The sequence below is a fragment of the Varroa destructor genome, unplaced genomic scaffold (genome assembly GCF_002443255.2).
Source record: "Varroa destructor unplaced genomic scaffold, Vdes_3.0 BEIS01000003.1, whole genome shotgun sequence".
Taxonomy (NCBI): domain Eukaryota; kingdom Metazoa; phylum Arthropoda; class Arachnida; order Mesostigmata; family Varroidae; genus Varroa; species Varroa destructor.
The window spans coordinates 20,389,813-20,413,090 of NW_019211456.1; the positions used below are offsets into that span (position 1 = coordinate 20,389,813).

At 36.7% G+C, this 23,278-nt stretch overlaps 1 protein-coding gene and 2 long non-coding RNA genes across 13 annotated transcripts in view; 1 reads left to right on the top strand and 2 right to left on the bottom strand.

Annotated features, from left to right (window-relative positions):
* The window catches only part of LOC111246161 (major facilitator superfamily domain-containing protein 6-like), a 25,308-nt gene extending 3,114 nt beyond the window's left edge, over window positions 1–22,194 (bottom strand). For 2 of the 6 annotated variants that reach the window (XR_015324061.1, XR_015324062.1), the window contains exons 1-10: window positions 21,628–22,188; window positions 9,480–9,700; window positions 9,099–9,274; window positions 8,574–8,709; window positions 7,882–7,995; window positions 7,476–7,696; window positions 6,550–6,717; window positions 6,121–6,357; window positions 5,600–5,750; window positions 5,211–5,366 (exon numbers count right to left, since the gene is read on the bottom strand). Coding sequence is in view for 4 of the 6 variants with exons in the window: in XM_022795287.2 (XP_022651022.1) it covers window positions 5,248–5,366; window positions 5,600–5,750; window positions 6,121–6,357; window positions 6,550–6,717; window positions 7,476–7,696; window positions 7,882–7,995; window positions 8,574–8,709; window positions 9,099–9,274; window positions 9,480–9,540 (1,383 nt within the window). In the remaining 2 variants the exon portion in view is untranslated. Of the gene's footprint in view, window positions 1–2,046; window positions 2,491–3,206; window positions 3,462–5,210; window positions 5,367–5,599; window positions 5,754–6,120; window positions 6,358–6,549; window positions 6,718–7,475; window positions 7,697–7,881; window positions 7,996–8,573; window positions 8,710–9,098; window positions 9,275–9,479; window positions 9,701–21,627 lie in introns of those variants that run through there. The other 4 variants (XM_022795287.2, XM_022795292.2, XM_086984076.1 and 1 more) reach the window with 4 other exon arrangements.
* On the top strand, window positions 7,909–16,897 carry LOC147756649 (uncharacterized). 6 transcript variants are annotated; one of them, XR_015324068.1, is made up of 3 exons: window positions 7,909–8,050; window positions 11,346–11,546; window positions 12,329–16,897. It is a non-coding gene; the product is annotated as an uncharacterized LOC147756649 (long non-coding RNA). The 6 variants fall into 6 exon arrangements; XR_015324071.1 differs by having other exon boundaries at window positions 7,926–8,050; window positions 11,364–11,546; XR_015324072.1 differs by lacking the exon at window positions 7,909–8,050 and having other exon boundaries at window positions 11,381–11,546; window positions 12,329–16,272; window positions 16,642–16,897.
* LOC147756650 (uncharacterized) lies at window positions 11,257–22,709 on the bottom strand. Its single transcript, XR_015324066.1, has 3 exons — window positions 22,241–22,709; window positions 11,692–11,735; window positions 11,257–11,393 (listed from the first exon to the last, which is right to left on the bottom strand). It is a non-coding gene; the product is annotated as an uncharacterized LOC147756650 (long non-coding RNA).
* Between the last annotated feature and the right edge of the window lie 569 nt (window positions 22,710–23,278).

Genomic DNA, 23,278 nt, shown 5'->3' on the forward strand with positions numbered 1-23,278 from the left:
TATATTATAGTAAGAAGTTACTGAGTCATTTTAGTTAGAGAATAGAAAAACAAAACTATATTGTAGTGCTGACGGACACACCTACCGCGGCACTTTACTGCAGTTTACATTAAGCTCTAAATTAAATTAATCTTGACAAAGATTTCTATAAACGATCCAGCAATTATCTCTGGGGAGATATCCTATCACCAATTTTTTTGTAATTATGCCTGGTGCGGGTCGCCATCCCTACGTAGATGATTCAATATGAATAAAAACAGACGCATACATTTTTCGCTGTATCGATAGCACGCGCTGTTTTTATCAGACTAAATGACTCTGGACATGATATCATTAAATGTCACGTATACAAGAAAAAGCTCACAATTTTCGCAGAGAAGTTCAGAGAGATTTGATATTCTGAAATTGCACTTTCGACTTTTTAGGATAGCTTATAATAACTTCGGACTATTTGCATCTTACGTACTTGTTATTTATGTGTACTGAGAAGACGGAGATGCCATATTTGATATGAATTAAACAAAGGCTATTATTTAAAAAACTTTACCAAACATGTCACAGGTCCTTCATAGCCAAAGGAACCAAAAAATTCAGTTTTCTCAATAAATGATGCATTGAGGCATAATATAGGCCAATGATATGTATCTATAAATTTTACAATGTTGATTTATGTATATGCAATCCATGTTAATATCATCTTTGTGTAGTTCGGTTTTCATGATTCAAATCTGTTAATTACAGTAGTTGCTAGCAGACACAATAAACTTGAGCGACTTTGACTTATGGTTTGATTGTCGAGAACTAATCAATGAATTCCGATTTTTGATTTACAATCAAAATCGAGAAAACTGTCGTGGTTGCTGTAGCTGTTTTGTATTAAAACGAAGTTATTCTTTACATAATATAAAATATTTAATTTTACTTTACTGCATACGTGCTGCAGTTGCCATACTGATTCATAATATAAAAACACGTACACATACGAGTTGTAGTGCTGGTTAAATCATGCTGATCTAAGTATGCGAATGAATATCGATAAAATATAAAAGCTCGTACGTATACGTGTTTTTATATTATGAATAAGGAAGCACGTATGAACTAAAAATTATAACATTTTATATTACGTAAAAAACAACGTAAATAGTTAAAACTGCTATAGGAACTATGCAGAGCTTTTTTCTAGCTTTGTCACGAATATACAGTATTGGGCAGCTTGCAATAGATTCCATTTGCTAGTTAAATTTACGGATCTGTGCGATGTTGATAACCTCTATTTTCTATTTTCCACTGATAGATACAACACATCTAACTATATATCACTAACGTAAAAAATACAACACTGGATCAAAATTCGCCTCTTACATAAGTGCTAACATGGATCTCACAAAGGCCTGATATAGCATTTCGTCATGTGAGAATCTGCATCATCTCTTACTGAATCTTTACGCTTCACAGTCGATAAGTTCTCTAAACGAAATTAAAGGGCATCTCAGTTTATGCTTTGTGTAATCGTTATGTTTTTAATAAATAATGCTTCACGTTTGACCTCACTAATAGAACAAACAGCAGGTCACCGGCATAAAATACAACATATTTAAATTGTCAGTTTGCTTTATCAGCAACTACCAATTGTGAAAAGAGCAATTATTTGGTCAAAAGAAAAATGATGTAGCTAAATGGCTGGATTTCCAGCTGGTTTCTCATACCATAGTGAGTTTTGTAACTGGCTGTCTAGTATATTGAGCCCCTTGCAGAGCTATAAATTAAGACCAAAGAAACTATTTATGGGAACATGTTATTGATCTAAATTTTGCCATTTTTTTATTGCATCATGTATCACATCGCTTGCCGATGGAATCGGTTTATCTCAATAGCCTAGCTATACTGACAGCACTATCTTTGCCTTTAATCTCGAGTTTCACTGAGTAGGTAATTACATGCATAACAATACAACAGTGAATATGATATCCGGTAAGATAGAACTCTATTCAACGTGTGGAAAGAAAGTACAGAAAGTCCACCTAAACCTAAAGAAAGACTTCTCCCTCCAAGTCGCGTCCACTTTTTTATATATCATATTTTTGGACATTCTTCGCTTGCATGCCACCCTAGCACAACTATTAGAACCACTGATAAGTTATGTATAAAAAAAAGCACTTTGTATTAAGGGAGTGCAAATTTTCACTTTTATGTATTGTTTAGTATTTTATGCCATAACAACTTTTTGTATAATAAACAATAACATCATGCAACTTGCTGTTCCGAAGTTCTAATTAGAATATAACCCAATAGAATTCTATCACGAATGTTCCATTTGCCACAAATAGCATTGATTGTCATTTGATTCGCTTAGCACACTGACATAGGTAAGAATACTAGGTGCTAAACATAAGACTATGAAACATACGGAACCACTTGACGCGCGTTGCTTGCAGTTTGGTGTATTTTTTTTCGAACTCGAGTCTTCCGAAAGTTCAGAAGTTGCTGCCGCTGGAGGTCAAACCGTAACAAACATTATACAACATTTAACGAACACAATTAACGGACACTAAACAGCTATCGCATAGTCACATTATAAATGAATGGGGATTTAGAGCACAAGGTCCAACTGCCATTGAACACACAAGAAATAAAAGGATTCACCGATAATTTGGCAACAAACTGTAGTAATATATTGGAATTACATGTTGGTTAGAAATAACGTAGCGGACCAAATTGCACTTTTACAATTATTCACATTGTTACTACGCTGACTATCAACAGTTTAGTATAATTACTTTACTTATTTTAACTTCTTAAATATTTATTTTACCCACTTTTTACCCATATTTATCTCGTATTTTTATTATTGTACTGTTAGTGTATTATATAAATGTACTTCAGTCTTTGCAGATAAGCATCCACTATAAAAGCAGAATACATTATCAGCAAAACGTTATCGGCTACAAATTTATTTTAACTTAATCGAAAGCGGACCGCAAGACACGTATAATATGTGATATATATTATTATATATAATATTATATATATATATATAAATATATATAATATATAATTATATTATATATATAATAATAATAGGTACCACAGATAGTGCAAAGGATTTAACACTCGCACAGATACATTTGCAAACAAAATAGACATCTTACGAGAAGACATACTACATATGGTAATGTGCTAGTGATAAAGGAAGAGTAGTACAAATCTCGTGGAAACTAATCAAAAACCAAAGCAAAATCAGGTCGGAGTTTATAAATCACATTGTATTAACTATTTGCGAAGACTGAACAATTGCGCGTATTATATGTACAAATAGTTGCTCGCGTGAAGAGGTTGACAAAGGGGTACTTGTAGGATGAACAGCTAACGAACTAAACAGTAGAGCGAATACAGCGAATGCACACCGGCAACAATTCTTGTGTTGGACTTTTCGGTTGATTCCGTGTCTTCCGCTAAGGATCCTTTGGCGGCAAATAGTTAAAGCATGGACTAGTATAATGCGGTCAACACATTGTACTGTTAATCGTTAATCGCTTTTCAAGGTTGTATTATAATCATTTGCTGCTCGCTGTCGCAAAAACCAAAGAATATGTCTATTATAGGAGGATTAGCATTCTTAAAAAGATACATTCACTTGGTTGACCCATAACTGACGCTTGACGCGTTAATAGCTAGTACATTATGGTTACTGTACTTTACTAAGGAAATTACTAACGCTCTAAGGTACTTTTTACGGGAAAAGTTTGATTTCGTATCAATCTAGAAAAAATGGCTGCTTGGCACTTTGGTTAGCAAGATTCTATGGTAAAAATAACTCTGTAGCTTCTTGAAAAGTGTTAGTTCGTTCACATTGTACTATAATGAAAAATTTTATTTGCGAGGTTTTCTATGGCCACTGCCAAACCGGTTTTCCAGTGATGCCATGATTGTTGTTCCGACCTTGCCGTTTACTAAAGCTATCGTCTATGCTCATGTGCATGGTACAAGATATATACGTTGCGTATACAAAGACAAAAAAAATCAAAACACTTAAGAATATCAAATAATAACGAGGATGACTTTCATTGTTAGTGTCGCATGAGTACATAGAGCAAAAGCAGTAGTTTACATGTTCTAACAGGAGTATAAGAGGCGACACTAGGGAACAAGGAATAGATGGATCTACTAATCAAAAAGCTATTAATGAAAGCGATTCATTAACTGAACCGTTTTTGGGTTCTACTAAAAAACTTTACTTTTTTTTGTAAGTAAACTTTTTTTTTGAATGGCTTGTTTTCCATACCGCGCTATATGGATTTGAACAGTAGTATTTTAATTCATCAGGTGCGTTTCAACCCTTTCAAAATGATCCGGATCACGAAAATTTCATAAGGTCATATACTGTTGTTTTTTTACCTTAACTAATTTACACTGTTCTTGACTTTTCTAGGGCCTCTATATTGTGTTTCGCCACTGTTTTAAAGCGCTGAGTCGCAATCTGCTTTTCACTGGTGTCGGAAGCCTACTACTTATCTTATAGTTGTTTTGAGATCTAATTTTTTGTGCTTAGTATATATTCATGCACGTATAGGCAACTCGTGGCAGTGATGTGACAGTATATTTTTCCAAGTAGCCACTAAGGTGGTTAGGTAGGTACAATTTTGACGTGACAAATCACGTGGTTCATGCTCATTCGCTACTGATTGTTATCCAGACTTTAGTTAATGGTTCATTATCAGAGCGGAGAAGTCGGTTTTGAAAAAATTATGTATTTTTTCTTCTCGTTGCCCCGGGTGCGCATTTCCCATCTAGTGGATACTAAAATTATTGCCAGACACGCATTTATTTGTCGCATTATTTCATCGCATAAGAAAGTGCTATAAACGCATTCAGCTAAATTGTTTGTAATGCAGTAAACACAAAACAACGCAGAGAAGAAGCGTGTCAAGTTTTCAAGAAAACGGTTAAATAACATATACGGGTATTTAAAGTGAAAGATACCTGCTCATCGGTATTAACTCAAAACGGCTAAATCGTATTCGAAAATTGTCAGAACTATCCGTGTCAAATTCTATAAATAGAATTTCCAAGTCATCAACCAGCTAACTGGTTGGCCTAAATGATATAGCGAATCTCGGAGTATTGCACTTGTGCACAGATGTATTCGATACACAATATAGTTTTCAGTATTGAATCAGTACTGAATCAATGATACAAAAGTACAAACTTACCTGAGTACTTGCTTGCCTGATTGTTGCGTCCCATAGATTAACTAAGCGCGCAGAATGGTACACAGGCCAATGCTATGAGACCCATTATCTGAAATGCTGCTCGAACTCCATACATATCAATAAAGCGACCACAGACGAAGTTCCCTATCGAGACGCCTAACCATACCAATGCAAGACCCAATAATTCACAAATTAAAATAGACTTCACAAAACCTAACAACTTCGGAAATGACAAACTTCTTTAGCAAAGGCGACATCATTTCATTAATTTTTAATAACAAATACCTCACAAGCTGATCGACTTCACAACGATATCGGTCACGCTATTCCAGCCGGGCTCATCGTTATACTTATTATGTTAGTTCCTTTCGAATATAATCTACACGCACCTATTCCCTCGTAGACAGCGCCAAAAAGACATTGCATCGTCCCGGCAGTACCCGCTAATGCGGATATATTAGCAAATCCAGTGAGAGACACGTAGAATAAGGGGAATGCCCCTCCGCCGACAACGTCGATTAGCAGCGCGTACCAAGGATCCTACTAGTAGAGGATACATTTGTAGACAAAACAAAGCAGCACGATAATTAAATTTTGGTAACGATTAGCTCTGGTGGACAACGAGTATATCATAGTCATATAATGACTGAAATATCATTTATACATATAATTTTATATTCATTCATCCCAGGTAAATATATAAAAATTATATTAATCTAAAAAGGTTGGTTGTATCTGGGCTAGATGTTAGACTCTGTAGTAACGAGGCTTATACTGGTATTTGTGTTAAGCTTAATAGAACTTGTTTGCGTCGATTCCAAACGCACTGGTCTATAGAACGTGAGGCAGATAAGACATGCGGTGAACTAAACTAGCCTTCTTCAGCACTATGGCCTAGAATGATACGCACCTGTAAAAACGAATATCCAAGCAACTTGACGGCTAAACAGACGAATGTTGCCGTCATGCAGCCGAAGTAACCTAACCACTCCAAAAGGTACCCCGAAATGAAAAACATAGGAATTTCAACCACTAGTGACTGCATACTGAAGGTAAGTCCCGTTAAAGTCTTCGACGCGTTCAATTTTTCAAGCAACCAAACAGAATAGGTCCACACCGCGCCAAGCAGAATACCGCCCATCAGTGACTTCGAAGCCACAAAGGAAAAAGAATCGATTAGAGGATGACCTATTTACTTACATACTACCCTTAGTCGGAGTGACCGTTTCCACCGGAATAAAATAAAAGTAAACGCAGATCTAACAAAGGAAGAGTAAATTCAAAACGAATTTAATTCTGGTAGTATCAAAGAAACTGTTGTCTTCATACTTGTACTTACCCGAAAAGTGAACATTATTACTCGAGCATTTCTATAAATTGTTTTCAAATCTTCGAAAAAGTGCTCGGTTGTTGTCGGAGTGATAAACCGTGGTGTGAATAAGAGCAGCACGTTATTAAGTACAATTAATACAGTGAAACCTATTATAGCTGGAAGAAACTTCCTCATCTGAAAACGAATGAAAAAAGAATCTGGCATTATCCTTAGAGGTTACATAACTATACATTTATTATTATATTTTTTATTATTATTTATTTGTATTATTTTTATTATTATTATATTATTATATATTTATATTATATAAATATAATATAAACAAATTATACATCATATGTCTATTATCCTCATTGCAGAAAGAACCGACTCATCTAAAGATAAATTACCGTTTTAGAGATGTAGCAAGGGCTCAAAAAGTAAACGCCAAATTACAAGAACTTAAATCGCTACTATAGTTTTTTAGGAGTTTCTGTATATACATATATATACATTTTTTTCTTATTTCCCGTATTCTAAAGTACTTTGCTATATCTTTGGGTATTAGTTTCAGTTTAAACCCATTATTCGAATACAAGCCCTAAGGCGCTTATTATATAAGAAGCACTATGATCTACGTTTTGCTCAAATTTTTTAATATATTGTTTTTGTTTTACTAGTTTGGCAATGAACAGCTTTGTTTTTTTTTAAGTCTTTGTCCTACACAACAGTTACATTTAGGATCAGTGGAATTCAGGAATAAAACGAAAGTCATTGCACAATGCTTGAATGCTTCTAATAGACCCTAGTTGGACCAGTTTTCATTCAATTTCGAAAATTTTGCTAACGTTCTATTTTGTAAACCGCTACGCTTCGTTTTGCAAGTCGCATCTTACGTGACCCATAAATGGCATAGTTCATATTGTTATGATAAAAAGACAGATTGAACTTACGTCGGAGTCAGGAACGGCATCGATTAAGTAGCCAACTAGGGGACTGGTAATTCCCCAACTGAGTGTGCCCCACAGTCGCTGTTGCCCAAATAAATAGCCATGGTCAACACCGAGCGTTTCGTAGCACGCCGCGTCGGTCACCGAATATAGAGTTGAGCCCAGAGCAAACGTTATGGTCACAGAAACTGCGTATAATAACAGCCCACTTGTGTATAGATGAGCTGTAAATATGCGTATTAATATTGTAAGACCATTCATAAGAGGCAAAGTATGTTCCTAGTAGCACTGACCAGAGGTTGAGGGTAGACAGATGGATCTACGTGGTGTTTACAGGTAAACTTTTATAGATGACTACCGTATGCTCCCTTGGCCTTCCTTAAATGTTACGACAGACGGTTGAACTTACCAACATTCGAAGAACATTCCACGGAACAACTCATAGAACAGTCTGTGCTTTCATCTTGGATCAACTTGAAAGATCGCTTCGAAACGTCTCCGCAGTTAAGATTGCATTGACTGCCTGGAATCGAAAACAGGTGGTACAGGAATCGACTGGAGCACAAATGTACTCAACAGTACGTACATCGTTATCTATAGATCACATTTATTTTCACAAGTTCATGTAAATACAACACAATATAATATTCATGAGGAAATTTTCTTTTATACACAATAGTGTACTGTTTGATAAAGATAACGAAAAACAGCGAAAGGCACAGCTCTTTTTCAAGTGTCACGCTTGATTATATAGTGAAAATTGTATATTTGAATATACAAATAACTGGTGTGTACTTATGAAATGGCACAAATTATCTTTATAGCTAAATGGTATGCTCTTGATTATGCATTTCTACCCATCCGTACCATTGTGTAGAAAACACCCGTGTTGTCATTTGGTAAAATGTTGGATTAAATGTTTGAAGATGAAAGTCGGCTATGTTGGTATATTATTGAATACATAACACGTGCTTGTAGTGGTAGCAGCGGCACTTCCAAGTGGTCAATGCAACGTTAACAAATTGATTTCTGAGTGCCTTAGTCAGTTAGCAGATAATATTATTACTAATACCAGAAATGTCAAAATTGATTGTATTGCACCTTTTTTAAATGGTATCGATCCTGCTAAGGACAAGGTGGCTGGACAGGTAGAAAAGTTTCGGCTCACGAACTCTTGTTCAGTCGTTGACAGCTGCGGCGTCAGGAACACACCCCAGCAGAATACCAATAGGAGAATCTATATGAGAATAATTTCACAATGTTCCATGAAAAAACATGGTGACATTAGTTGTAATAATTAAGGTGAAACAAAGGTTAAAAACTGACAAAAAATTAGAATCGTAGCTGGCGAATAGCGGCGCATATAGTACGAAGTTAACGGTTGATATCTTAAGCGGATCCACCTTTGATAAACCTTTTTTCCTTGAAAAAGCGGCATTATTATTAGTAAGATAAGGTTAAAAAACACGGCATTACGAACATGACTATTCAGAAACGTATGTTTTTTTACGGTATACATGTTCTAGACGTAGATATGCCCACGACATTACTCTCTTACATCTAGTTTTGTGGGTGAATTTGCTAAGTCTTTTATAAAGATTACATGTCCAACTACTATAAGCTTACCTCGCACGTCATGATCACAGCAGTAATGTTTCGCATTTTGTCCGCAATCATTCCCGCCAAAGGTTTGAATACAGCTGCGGCAAGTGGAGCAATCCCCAATATTATACCAATATCACCTACTGAAATACCAGCCTGATGACCTACCACTGCCAGATAATTTATATAACACGCTTGTGCTGAAAGAAATCACCCAATCATGTGCGAGCATTAGAGCGACTGGGTCATAAAACGTTTGCCAAGAATTGAATATCTATGTGCTAATAGTAGAAATTTACTTCATTGTTTTAGATACTGCAATACAAATTGCTATCTAGAATCTCGCAGCAGTTACATAAGAGCATAATGCTTTTTTCGTGTAGCTTCTGGTGACTTTTGACTTACCACTGTTTAAAATGAAATAATGTGCCTTAATAGACAAGAAGTCTCGGTTGATGGTCATCATTCTCAAGCCACATTAGAGCTTCTGTACCCCAAAGAAGTACTCATGAAGTTGTTATGTGTCGACGAAGCAAAACGGTATCTGGATCTAATTATCATATAGACAGAATCATAGCCTATTTTCTGGTTGAAAAAAATCGCTTGGTTGAATCCATGACCGACACCTGAAAGTATACAGCATTATTCAAATTACAATTCAGTTTGCCTGGCAATGGAACTTACAAAATATATTCTTGGCTGCTCTTAACCCATTCTGCTTACCACAAGCAATACGAATCATTTATTTTTGCCGTATTAGACAAATTTAAAAGGCACAATCGATAAGATTGGGAAACAGCCAAGACATCTATTCTAACGGGATACCTCAATGTAAGCTGTAACCGAATGGTCGTTATCATCCCAGTGGACGAACTCATCTGCGTTAATATCCCTACCTTTAGCTCCTCCTTGTAACGAGATACGATCAGCTTTTAAATAAGAGCTACGACATCACGCATAGCTTTCTTCCGGGGACTGTCTTAGTCTATGGTAAGACAGCGATAGCAGCGAAACAAACACCAAATGTGTTTAAGGGGTTTCAACAACTGGTTCCATCCGACGACAACAAGTTGTTGTCAACGGCTCGAATTTCACCGCAAGGCTGCTTATTGTTATTTAATAAAAGAAAGACCGGACATAAGCTCGCAAGCACATCCTTGCCGCTATGGTTTTTATGACCTTCTTCTTTGCGGTGCTAGGCATTTATTTGCGATTGAAAAAAGCTAAACTGTTACCATTGTATGATTATTCGCAGGAACTCATTGCAGAAACTGGACCAAGAAATAGCCGATAAGCATGTCATAATGCAAAGTACTATATGCTATTTCAGTTTGCTTTCGTGAGCTTGATCATCTACTTTTTTTTACTGTCGGTCCACGAATGTCCGTTACAACTCCGGACGTAGTTGGTCACCGTAGTTTTTTTTAATATTCACGGTCAAACAGGTAGGGCCTCATAGTTCACCTATTTAAAATACACCTCAACACCTGATTAGTTGGTTGTTGAATATTTTTGAAAACAATCTTTCAGATATAAAGATGCTGTGGGTTTGCATCCAATAAAATTGTAGCATTTTACTATATAGCATAATGGATAACACCTGGAGCGCCGCAAACTAACATAAAGAAGATGCATAAAATTCAAAGCTTATCGAGTCGTACTCTTTCTCGTAAATGCTCAGTATATCATTTACTATGAGTATGCATACGATCGAAATCTAGACGTGCTGTGATATCTTGTTACTAAGTCATATTTTGCTACTGTTTCCTCAAGTTCTACTTATAAAAACGTATCTTTGAATCTTACTCCGTAGTGAACATCCCTTATTCGCTGGTAGGGATTAAGTGGTCCTTGTCTCCAAGATCGAACTTTTCCCAAAAATTCCCAAAGGCAATTCAGAGGAGATTGATATGTTGTTGTTTGTCCGTATTGTGACGGAAGGCCCGACAAGGAAGCCTGCGGCTTCAGCTGCTGCTTCTGTTAATGAAAGCGATTCATCTATCCGGTTGATACCGTTCTCCTGCTGATCTGCTTGAAGTTAGACAAAACTTTTCTTCTAACTTAGATGCAGTTTAAACCAGTACAATCCTACGGACACTGCGTCATTTTCCTTTTTCAGTAAATTTTATGACTTCATATCGTATTCGAATCGTATTTTAAAGCAAAGGCTTACATTCATAGAGCGCAAGCATTTGTTAGAATATTCATGAATTTGTACATTTATAATTCGATGACAGTGTAGTGAGTAACATGTTTGGCTGCTGAACTTAGAGACTCGTGGTGATTTAGGTGCAACTCGGGGCGAAGACGCGCTTCATGCTGGGTGCCGGATGTCAAAAGTAGTGGATTTAAGGCACAAAAAATACAGCCAGATGTAATTATGATGGAGTTCTCAGTAAGCTCAGAACGATATAATTTGCGCTACTATGCCAGTAATGATGTCTACTACCAACGGACACTAAAAACTCAAAGGTAGGTTATATATTGATAATTTGTAAAAACACTTATTATAAGTTTGGGAAATTTTACGTATTTCACAAAAGAAGGGAAGGTATTATGATGGTAGCTATTTAGTAGTCTCCAAGCAGAGAAATCATCATGCCACTTTTTTTCTTACCAAAAAGTTGTTAAGGGCAGGAATCACAAGAAGAAATGAAGTTTCTGCGAAAATATTATATACATTAGTCAAAAGCATTCTTAAAAATTGAATCACTCATCAGATTATATGGTTTCTAGTTATCTCTATGCATCTCCTTATAGAGAACATAGTGTTACATAGCTGGCCTGATCGTCGCGCAATTCGATTCATTTCATGTTTGTTGGACAAGATTTTCAAGAAAGCCGTGCTTTTTGTGAGCATTCTATTTCAAAGCCATGAAATGATTAATTGCCAGCAATATCACCTTTCATTACTCTCAACACACCGCTTTAGGCATTCCACAAATTCTGAGCCTACTTACACTTTATACTTGGGTACGCGTATGATTGGATTCTATACCTAATATTATTTTACATGTTGTAATGCGGTCATCCTGATGCCTTTTATTCTCAGTGGCTAAATTGTACCCGTTGATTCGTTTATTTATTTACAGTAGAAATAACAATCACTCATGCCTAGATATTGAGAACTAAATCCCCAACCATTTTGAATAAAAAGACAATATAAGAAAGACAATAAAAAATAAAAGTAAAATGAAGTCTGATAAGACAATAAGCAAAACTACTAAACCTTTCTCCTCCTTTTTGCTGACCAGATGCGCGAATGGAATCCGTTAGAATTCTTTGGATCATAATAACCGAAATCCGTGCATAAAAGGACTCTATGAAACAAGATAGTACAAAGGTAAAAAAGGCTTCCTGTTTAAAGAATAATTGTATTGAAAGTGGAATTTGCCGAACTGATGAATTCAAAGGAGATCATTGCTGCGCGTACCAACGACACAGCATCGCGGAAAAATAGATAAATTTTTTACTTGAAACCCACCCAGGGCGTGGTGGATCAGTGCAAGCAAACGCAACTCCTCTGGCAAATATACTCGTCAAAATCTTCGGGGACTATTATGCTTTCTGTTCAACTATAGACTGTGTACAGCATTAGTTAATATCGCCCACTGCTAATCTTTTGTGTACGTTATTGTGCAGAAAGCGGAGTCCAACCTAAAAAGTCAAGCACGGAATTTTTTCATAGAAACGTTGAAATAGTTGTTACTGTCGGCATTTATATTGCTGCTTGGCATATAGGCAGTAAATAAACAACCCATCACTCCAGTTAGACCATGTCATTCAGTAACAAATTTTTTTTGAAATACGAAGGATACCGAAAAAATAAATTAGTTAGACGGCCTGTGTACGTGTTGTATTGCCTACTATTCTAATACAGGGCATTCTTTTTCGCAACAGTACAAGTAAGCACGTTTCCATGGTCATTCATCAAATACGAGCGGCTTTTAAAGGATCAAGATACGACTTAAATTTAAAATGCCCTTTGCCATCACATCACATCCGAGTTTCACATTTACACACCGCTGTCTCGAATGACTACAATAATCAACTAAAATGATTATGTAAAAAAAAGTCAATAACTAAAGTGCTTATAAAATACAAGCTCGACTTCACATACTGCAACCAATTTATGCGCGCCACTGGTTCACTCCTTACATTTCTTATAGAGACTGGGCTTCCTCAGAGGCAGCTATATCCAATGTCAAACGGATAATGGCAGCACCATATGGATCCAGCATTGCTTAATGCTATCGTTGAAAATAAACGATGTCGCGAAGCAGAAAAAAATTATACGAGTACATTTGTCTAAATTATTACTCATCTATTATGTAGTCGAAATAGGTTCGCCACAATTCAACGCAGTGGAAGCGCCTGCGACTGTTCATGCTTACGGCCTAATCGTAAATTATTTCATATAATTGCATGCAAGTAAAGCAATAAACAACAAAACCACACGAAGTGGAACCAAATTGTTCATACTTGGAGGGAATGATAAAGAAAAATAAATGAAACATGTTCTATATTTTTCAAAACTGCAGCAGTTAACTGAGCACTGAAAAGGTGGGCAGCAGTTTTTGTCGTATGTAGGATTGTCGTGCGTGAACTTTGCCCCTGCTTTACGTTGAGACAGTAACCTAGATATTTGAAGTTCAAAGATATCGATCAGTGTGTCCAGAAACTGTAATTATTGTTGCCAATACTTAATTAAACTTAAAATTTGAACATTAAGACGTGAGCCAAAAAAATAATTTGAAAAAAGCTACGTCGTCGGCCACAGGATGAACTTAAAATGGCCACAGGGGGAGCCGTACGGGCTAGGAATAATTTCGTGTGAGAAAGTTAGCCATTTAATAAAACTCAAGGTGAATATTTTTAATTATAGAACAGGTTGTAGTTACGGGTAGAGAAAACGGTGCTCCATAACAATTCACTGTCAAGTTAAACAGATCCAAAACAATGAATCATCAAGCATACGAACAGGTGAAATTCTGCTACCCAGTGAGAAGTCGGCTCGGTTTTGAATGATCCGGGTACTGGGACATCCAGGAGTCCCTTTTGCCCGAGAAGAGCGGAGGTGCAACAACAAGGGCGACGTGCAAACTGTTCTCGAAAGCCAACTTCATCGGACTGAAGCCTGTGAAGCGATCGTGTTATCCATAGTTTCAGCGTGAATAGTTATGCATGCTATATTCGAATTTTTTTGTTATGATTAGCTGCGATGTGATGCATATGTTGTCGATACTGCTTTGTTCGAATTACGCTACGCCAATAAAGCGGTGCAAATATCTTTCGAGAACGGTTACATGAAACACGTGTTAACAGGAATGATATATGTCACAACAAATACGAAATTGCTTTGGCTTAACTTGACATATATACACATGTGCGCATTTGTACTAAATCGAGTTGCACTCTGAGGCCACTTAATTTTTTCAATTTCCCTATAAAATTACCATCGACGCCATTCGGTTTCATAAATGCGCAAAATGCAGTGGCCCTAGGTCCACCTCACCTTGGATCACCTAATTCTCAGAATAATCATGCAATATAACTAAAAGTAATTATTTTTGACGATGTAACTATTAGTTTGCATTTTCAAAATGTAGCTTTAGTACAGCCGAAATTCTGGCCCACAAACAAAACAGTTATTTTTTGTTTGTTTATTCTTCAACAAATGTTCGATAAAAAAAGACACCTATCTGTTTCGTGCTGCCCCATTTCTTAAAATTTGATAAAAATCAGTAATGCAAATCACATCTAATTTCAGACCCGTGTGTATCTCAAAAATTCTGAAGTGTGGCAATGCTAAGATTTAAAGTCAGTTCTTTTTTCATGTATGTCAACACACTGGCACCGGCAAAAATGTAATTTAATATAAATATATTATAGTTAAGCGTTCGTAAGACTTACATTCGCAAAGTAGGCTTCAATTATTCCTATTTGTAAAATATTATCAACCACATCCTTCCGTTTTTCGAAACTTGTGTATATCTCTCCGCCTGTCCTGCCTGAGGTGTGAACTAAGGATTTTTTGCTCACATGCATGGAAGTGACATTCAGCGAACTTTAATCATGTGTATCAACCGCACATTGACATGTATATGTGCATGAGATAGATCTTAGTTGATTTTTACTTTTGCATTTATAAAACATTGTCATATATTAGAGTGTAATGTAATAGTTTTGCTATAAACCGAAACATTCAGCTTACAAGTAATTATTTGGTAAAAGGCCAATCGGCTTAAACAGATAACCAGAATATATCCAACTGGCTTAATAGTTAGGCTTTCAAATGATTTTAAAACAACTTGCTATTTTTTCAGAGCGGATGACCACACTGTAAAAGGCTAAAACAGTTTAGTCACAGTACGACAAAACAAAATTGCAACCAACGGATCGATGGCGAACGAATCGAACGGAGGCTTTAGATTCTAAAAGGAATATAATTAAAAATAATCAACTTACTACACTAAAGCCGACATAATTAGTTCAGTAGAAGCCATTCATCGTTATCGGCTTTATTACCTTTGGATGGCCTTGGAACACGATAATACAGGGTAATTTGATAATGCTATATTATTCATCGTTCAAACGAAACTGCAAATTTCCCTCTCTGTTTTTGCGTGCGTAAATAAAAATTCCCTAAAAAACAAAAAAAAAAACCTTCACCCATCGTAACATGAAAGAAGGTGAGCGGAATTGCGAAACTGCTCCAATCAAGTGGAATAACCACACTATGTCATACATAATATTTCACGTTTGTTCTTTGAATTCTGTGACGCCGTTGTCATTCTGTATTTTACATTTCAAAAATACTCTAATTTTAACAATAATACAGAAAAGCTATCATCCAAATGAAGCTTTTGCGACTTCAAATAGACTTTGCCTGAAACAGGAGAAGATCGACTTTTTACTTCTAATTTCTCAAAGACATGAGTCGTTTGAATAAGAATAAGCATCGATTCACAGGAAAATCATCGGTCACTCGTACTCTGGTTTGTTTGATATATTTCAATAAACTGGATTGAGGGATTCAATAGCCTGAGTGTTACAAGGTCGCACCAGAATTATGTTTAATAACTCATTCTCATCGGAATTAAACTATGTTTTTGCGCTGTTTTTCATTTTCAGTTAATCAGTACTTTTACTAACGAACAAGCCCTTCTTTAAACCCTGCGTTCTTGGGCCAATAAAGGTTAGGTCAGGTTTTGCAATCATTATTAGGCTGTACGTAACTAAGAAGATCTGAAAAACCCACAAATCAAGGAAACGTTGGCCGATCTGTAGTAGATCAATTTTACCGATCTGATTCTCTGATGCTGCATATCCAGCCTAATGTAAACTAGGGCATGGGTGCACGTCAACAGCTATCCCCTTGTACAAAACATACTGGCGTGCATTTTCAAGTCGTCCTCGGCATAGAACGGGTAGTGACGCCCCATATAAAATGGCCACAAAACCTAATAGCGCGTAACATAGTGCTCTAGCCTTTCACGTCGCCTTTGTTTTTATTTTTGTGTGTTCTAATCGATAGGTTTAAATAAAATAACTTGTTCTGTTACAGGCGTGTGCGCCGCGTTTGCCAGTATATTCGCCTTTACAGAAATATCTACTCGATCAGCTTGAGTTTACACGCAGACCTCCCCAAGCTTGAGCTTTACCAGCTCAGAGAATGGGTAGCTTATAGCAACAACTTTACAAAGTCGATTTGTGATTCTATACCTGTAAAATAACTCTGAAAATAGGATAATAACACGCGATGTTCTTTGCTGAACTCCCTTAAGCAGCGTGTAAATACAGGAAATAAATTCAATTGAGGTCCAAATCAACGCTGTATTCATTGTAGTTATGAACAAACTTTTTCTAATGTTTTAAATAGGCTTCCTGCAGTCTTATTGTCTTTGTAGGAAATAAAAGTACTTCCTTTATTTAAAGACGGTTAGAAAACACTGTCTGCAAACAATCCAAGATTTAAAGCGGGTCTAATGAATTTCATGAATGTTTATAATGATGATCTATATTTCTGATAATATCCCCTTGTAATTTCAATGGTACGATTAGTGGCAGTCTTTGATGGCTGAACAGTTCTTCTACCTCAGCGGTTAACGTGACGCTAATAAACTTCACAGGTAGGTGTTTGGAGAAAAACGACGGCCAGCAAGACTACAAATATCTCTTACGAGATATTGAGTTACTTTACGAGTCTTGTCAATAAGCACTGTTACTATTTGCTGTTCAACCGAACGATTTATTTCCGCTGACTTAAGATCAGGCAGAAGTTTCGAATCGCATTCTAGAATCCACGAGCAAAAAAGCACAGAGATTAGAAAACGCAGCGAAGCACTTTTTGGTAGCCTGAATCATGCAAGCATGACGATACTTCAGCGACTTAGTAGCTTACCAAAATTGATTATAGTTCGGTTTCACGATTACAAGCCTGAGAGGTTGTATCGCCACAGGCTGTGACGTTCGAAACTGCGACGATCGCAAAATCTGCTTCAGATGTTCCCATTATCGTTTTAACAACATGTTGCTTTCGTGTTCCCTCAGATTACAGATTAGAAAAAGCAATTACGTCAGTATAATTCTAGAAAATGCCACTTAGAGACTTAGGGAAGAATGTATTTAGAAATTAACTGTCCCGCGTTTATCAATGTCCTCATACTGTCAATGCCCAATGTATCCTCGTTGTTTAGCAATCTTCCGTACTTGAATTGCCATCTTTGCTTTTATAAACGCTATAACGTTATAAGCTATAAGCTTAAATTAAACAGCGAATATATACCTGCCTCGTATTTAATAATACAGCGAATAATAAAATATTCAACTATATATTTAAATCAATGCTATTACACAACAATGTTTCTACGAATGATGCTCACATCTTTCGCATCCAAATAACCATGCCGTAGCTGCGTTTTTCACAGTGATTCTGTGGAAGAGATACTACTATTCCTTAAGAACTACTCAGGCAAAATAGCATTCATAATGGGACTGCGCTTCATAAGCACCTACGAGCACTACTGCTACCCACGCTAATTGCTCTTTCTTTCTTGCTGGTAGTGCACTGTCTATTTATGTAAAAGCAAATATGTGGAAATCGTCACAATTACTTTTCTAGGGCCCAAAAAATTGTTTCAAAAATGCTGTTCTGAATGACCGCTTCACAAAGAGTCTAAAAAAGGATAGCTGTTAAGTTCTGATAATTTCAGCTTGGTGAATAATGACTCTAGTGAGATTACTAGTAATGCACAAAGTAGTAAATATTGTGTGAAAAGCCTTTCAGGTTCGGCGTATAAATCACAATTGCCTATATTAAATCCTTTAAATATTCTTATGTTGAATTTTTTTAAATATAAATATATAAGTATTGCCTATATTGAAATTTTTTTTATTTTGCAATTAAAAGCTTGCGCTTTGAATTGAATAAAATGGCACCAACAGCTACAAAATGAAAATACTTTGAGTTAGGGACTCAAGTTCTTATGCCCATAGAGGTCACATTCAAAGCTTTCTGAAAATGTGCACTATAGAGATTGTATCATACTTACAGAAACAGGTATGAATATTTGATAAATATTTGATGGCTACCGTGTGTGGCAAACAAGGTAGAGAGTATCGACGCGGATCCCATATTAGAGTAGTACAGCAGCAAGTCAAGGGTTGCTGATTCAAGCTCTGCCAATGACATATACTACAAAACAAATCTGAATAAATAAAATAATTCACTAATAGAAATACCGCTGTAGCATCCATTGCAAAAGTGTAAAGCCCTGCAAACCATACTAAAGGGAGAAGAACATGTATACTCGAGATCCAGTTAGATTTGTCAGCTCTACTTGGTCTAGTCTACCTACTCCTTTGAACCCGTCGGCAACATGTATTTGGCCTAGTGAAATTCATTGACGTGAAAAACAATATTATAATTTCTTAGTATTTTTAGAAATTTTCTAAAGTATAAAACCATGTGCCTAGATGGCACAAGTTATTCGAAAATAGGCACAGTGTAAGATATTGAATCCAGTAAAACACGAATTTGATAAGCTGCGACAGAGCACTGACAGATAGAACTCCATTGAAGTTGTGAAATCATGCTTATTTGAAGTTCTAAATGCTAAAACAGTATTTTGTTCAAGGTATATGTCATGGTTCCGTATCTCTTTCTACAGGAGTTAATGCAATTAAAACTAAATTTATATAGATACAGTTCGAGTATTGACCATCTGTCATTTTTTTATATTTAGCACACTGCGGGAACGTTGAATCTTTCACTTTTGAATAATTATTTTTGATTGTCCCTATTTAATAGCTAATTATTAATTAAAAAAAAATATCATTACAATCAGTAAAAAATAGTGTAATTAAATCCACCGATCATTCTACCTGGTTTTCTTCATTTTCAAAGTTTAGGCGGTTCACTAAGAATTCCGGCCACAACAGCGATCGTTTCCGGATATCTCTGCTACGATCAAAACAACAGATTTACCAGCCTCGCTGACGAACTGTAGGTTAATAGTTACAGATTAGATTAGAGCACAATAGCTATTTTGCCGTTGACGCGCGTGAGGAGCTATATAATTTTTTAATGATAGCTGTTAGAACAACACAAAAACATTCCTTTGTGTTTGTTACAGTCAAAAACTATTAAGCTGGCGCCTTAAAGCCATTCGATTTTTCCTGAAATCGTATCAATAATTAATGTGGGCATTCGTGCGCCAAAAATTTTGTTAGAACTCAACGGAGACTGCTACCGTTGACGGCGATTTGTCCAACAGCTAAATAAATTTTCTACGGTAGTGTCCTATCCTTTACGAAGTTGTCCTATAATGATGAATATCAAAAATGGTTAAGACAACAAGCAAAGGTTTTGCTAATAGTAGGATTAAAAAGAACCCTTAATTTAGAACCTAAATTTGTGTGCGTTTCTAAAATATTAATAAATTTAAAATAAAAATTAAATAGTATATTGAACACCATACCATTCGCAAAATAAGTAAAGATGCAGATGAGATACACTTCAAATTACATATTATTGTAGACAGTGGCTTGAAGGCTTGAGAGGATGTTTTAATATAAAAATACACTCAACAAACCCGTGGCTAACCTACAAGAAAGTTAATTTTTTTTTCATATTTATTGCAATTTTTTTCAGTTTATTTGCTTTACCAAAAGCACGCCCCCGACGCATAGCCGAAAATTCTCACTGAATTTCAATTAAAGTAACGTTGTCATAAGTTGGATTCCCACCATATATATTTGGCTCAGCTTGTTTGTCACAAAAACTAGAATGTTATCCTAATAAATCAAAGAATTGAATTTTGTTGGAAGCGTAATTTACTAAGTTTGGATCAGATCTTTATTAGTATTATTTGCTTGCTTACTATAATGTTATAGGTGACGTCAGTACTTTTGCGTTGATTGTCTGACGGCCAACGGGACCATAGACGCCAAAAAGGCAACAGAACCACTAACTTTTTGGACTACCTGCTGATCAAGCTGTTATTGTCGAAATAGTCAATCTCTGATGCCATGGACGACACAACTTTGAGAGCCAGCAGTGATCGCAGCAGAAAGGACTGCTATGCAAAACGATGGGTGCTTGATCTTAACCCAGTCAACTTACGCTTACTCAACTGTTCAGCTGTCACCATCTAAATTATAGCAAAACCAAAGTGGACATCATTTAATGAATCATAATCGTGAATATGGATTAAGCGCCTGAGTTACTATGGTGGAGTCCTATATATGTATACTCTTTACTACTGTGCGCTATCAGCTATCAGTCGATCTGTGCTTTTATGTTCTGGCGGAGATACTTTTCTATACATAAATTGTAATAATAATGTAATAATACACTACATAAAAATGTAGCATTGAAATCGGAGAGTACATTACAGGAGATCACTAAATTGGTTACATATTTCTTGGAATCACGAAGTACATTACAAAACAAAGTTTTCTGCAAAAGTAAAAGCATCGCAATTCCAAATAAACACATCCAAATCGCCTCTCAATTTAGCTAGTAGAGATATTCACTTAGTACGTTGATAGAGTGGGAAAAACAGGACATGCATGAACACTGTTGGTTCGCTCACGTACGTTTCAAAAATCTTAACCAGACAAACAATTTTTGTTGTCCTTCTTCTGGCAATAGAGCGTAGCCACCGTTTTTAGTTGATCAGAGGAAATAATTTTTCAGATTTTTTTTGCGGTTGTTAGAACCCTAACAGTACGAGAATATGGCTTGCTAAGCATAGACAATGAATATAATTGAAATGATCATCAATACAAGCACGTACAGAAAACAGAATCGTCAAACAGGTAAACCCGATATCAGGGCTCGCTTTGTCTTTTCGCGTTCTAGAAGATCACTGACTATGGAATTTCATCTTAGCAGATATTCTACCTGCTCGAAGCAAACCTCTAATTGAAGCATTTTAAGATGCCGTGAATATTACATGCTCACATTTGGATGAATCTTACGCTGCCCACTATTGGTGTGCCGGCATTTTATAACCGTCGGTATAAACCTTACAGTCGTGGCACCCACCTGGAAGAGCAGGTTTGCACTAGGCAGCACTAGGCCATTGTCAGCCTTCTGGTCTCTCTCATTCACCTCTGCGTCGTACCGTCTGTATCGTTTTATCCGGTAGTCATCCATAGGGCACGATAAAACACACTGAGTTCATAGAGATAATCTGGCTTTCCAAACTCTGAAGCGCCTCTACTTCGATGGCTTTATACCTTGGGAAGAGAGGGAACAGCCTGTTCCGTTCGGTCACGTAACGGAAATATATTATTCAATAACCTGAAAGCTTACTTTGTTGACACACATGCTCAACCAGTCATCTAAAAACAACTAGTAATATGAAATGTTTCGAGAACAGCCATCGCGTTTCATATGAATGCCTCACATTAAAATGTGCCCGCAAGTGACTGTGAACTGTACTGTGACTGTTGGCGTTGTTATTGTGAACGTTCATTTAGTTGTATTTTCAAGCGTCGCAATATACATTCTCCCAACTTTCTGTTTGTTTATTTATAAAGTGCATCTACGCCGAGTAATGACTGAATAAAGTTCAGCACCATACACAGCTGCGGCCGTTAGACTAATGAATATAGCAAAACGCATACAATACTGAGACGGATAAAATGGAACGCACCAGGCAAAATGACGAGCCGCTGCCTTCCGCCCATCAGAAACGCTGCGGTATAGATGTTTCCATATCTAGATACGGTAGTTGGTGACTACCAGGCACTAGAAGCGGGAGGGTCACAAGTACAATAGTAAAAATGGCGATAACCGCTGAAAGAGTTCCTACTTTCCTCACAGCTACCCACGTGACGCTATTCAGCTATCATACTTTTTCAAAGACAGAAGGCTGATCTTTTACACAGACACACATGGATAAATATTCAAATGCACCACATTTGCGCGCCCACCCTTAGCACGAAGGTGTACGCAAGTCTTTTTGAAACCCGTTATCTCACTCGGCCATTACTCTCGGCGCTATTCGGCGGCGTCTGGAGCACCAATTAATTTCTCGTCGATATCTACAGCCACACATAGAGTGTTCATGCTGCGAACGTACAACAGGCTTAGCTCGGCTAACCGCTGTGTCGGTCGCCGGTATCAAGGGCGTGTTTGGGCGAGGGTATTGCGCATTGTCGACCTGGAAGGATATAGTGGGGCAACAAAGGGTGATCAAAAGAAAGAAAACTTCTGAGTAGAGTAGCAAGCTCTTTGGAGGAGCAGTCCTTGTTGCAAATGCTTTTAATGTTTAGCCAATACTTCACATATCTAAATGAACTGACAGTCAAGCTATCTTTAAATAATTCTCAGAATTTCTTTAGAGAAATAGTGCGTCTAAGATCTGTGTGACAGGTCATACATCGCAAAGCTGGATATAAGATATTAAGATGAAGATTTTATAAACAGAAGGTATTACCGCTAATGTTACTCAGCCATATTTTCCCCAACCTTTGTTCCCAGCTTTATATCTTAGAATATAGATAAGAACAGCACGTTTTCGAACGTGTAACATATTCGAGCTCGTATATCGTTTGGATAAGCTGATCCGATCTTGATGTATCCGTGCTGCGTGCACTTCATACTATATTAGCCCAAGTGCAACCATTCATGGCAAATCATAAAAGATAGTTTTCCGCCAGTCTCGCATAACTGTGTATTTGATACGAAA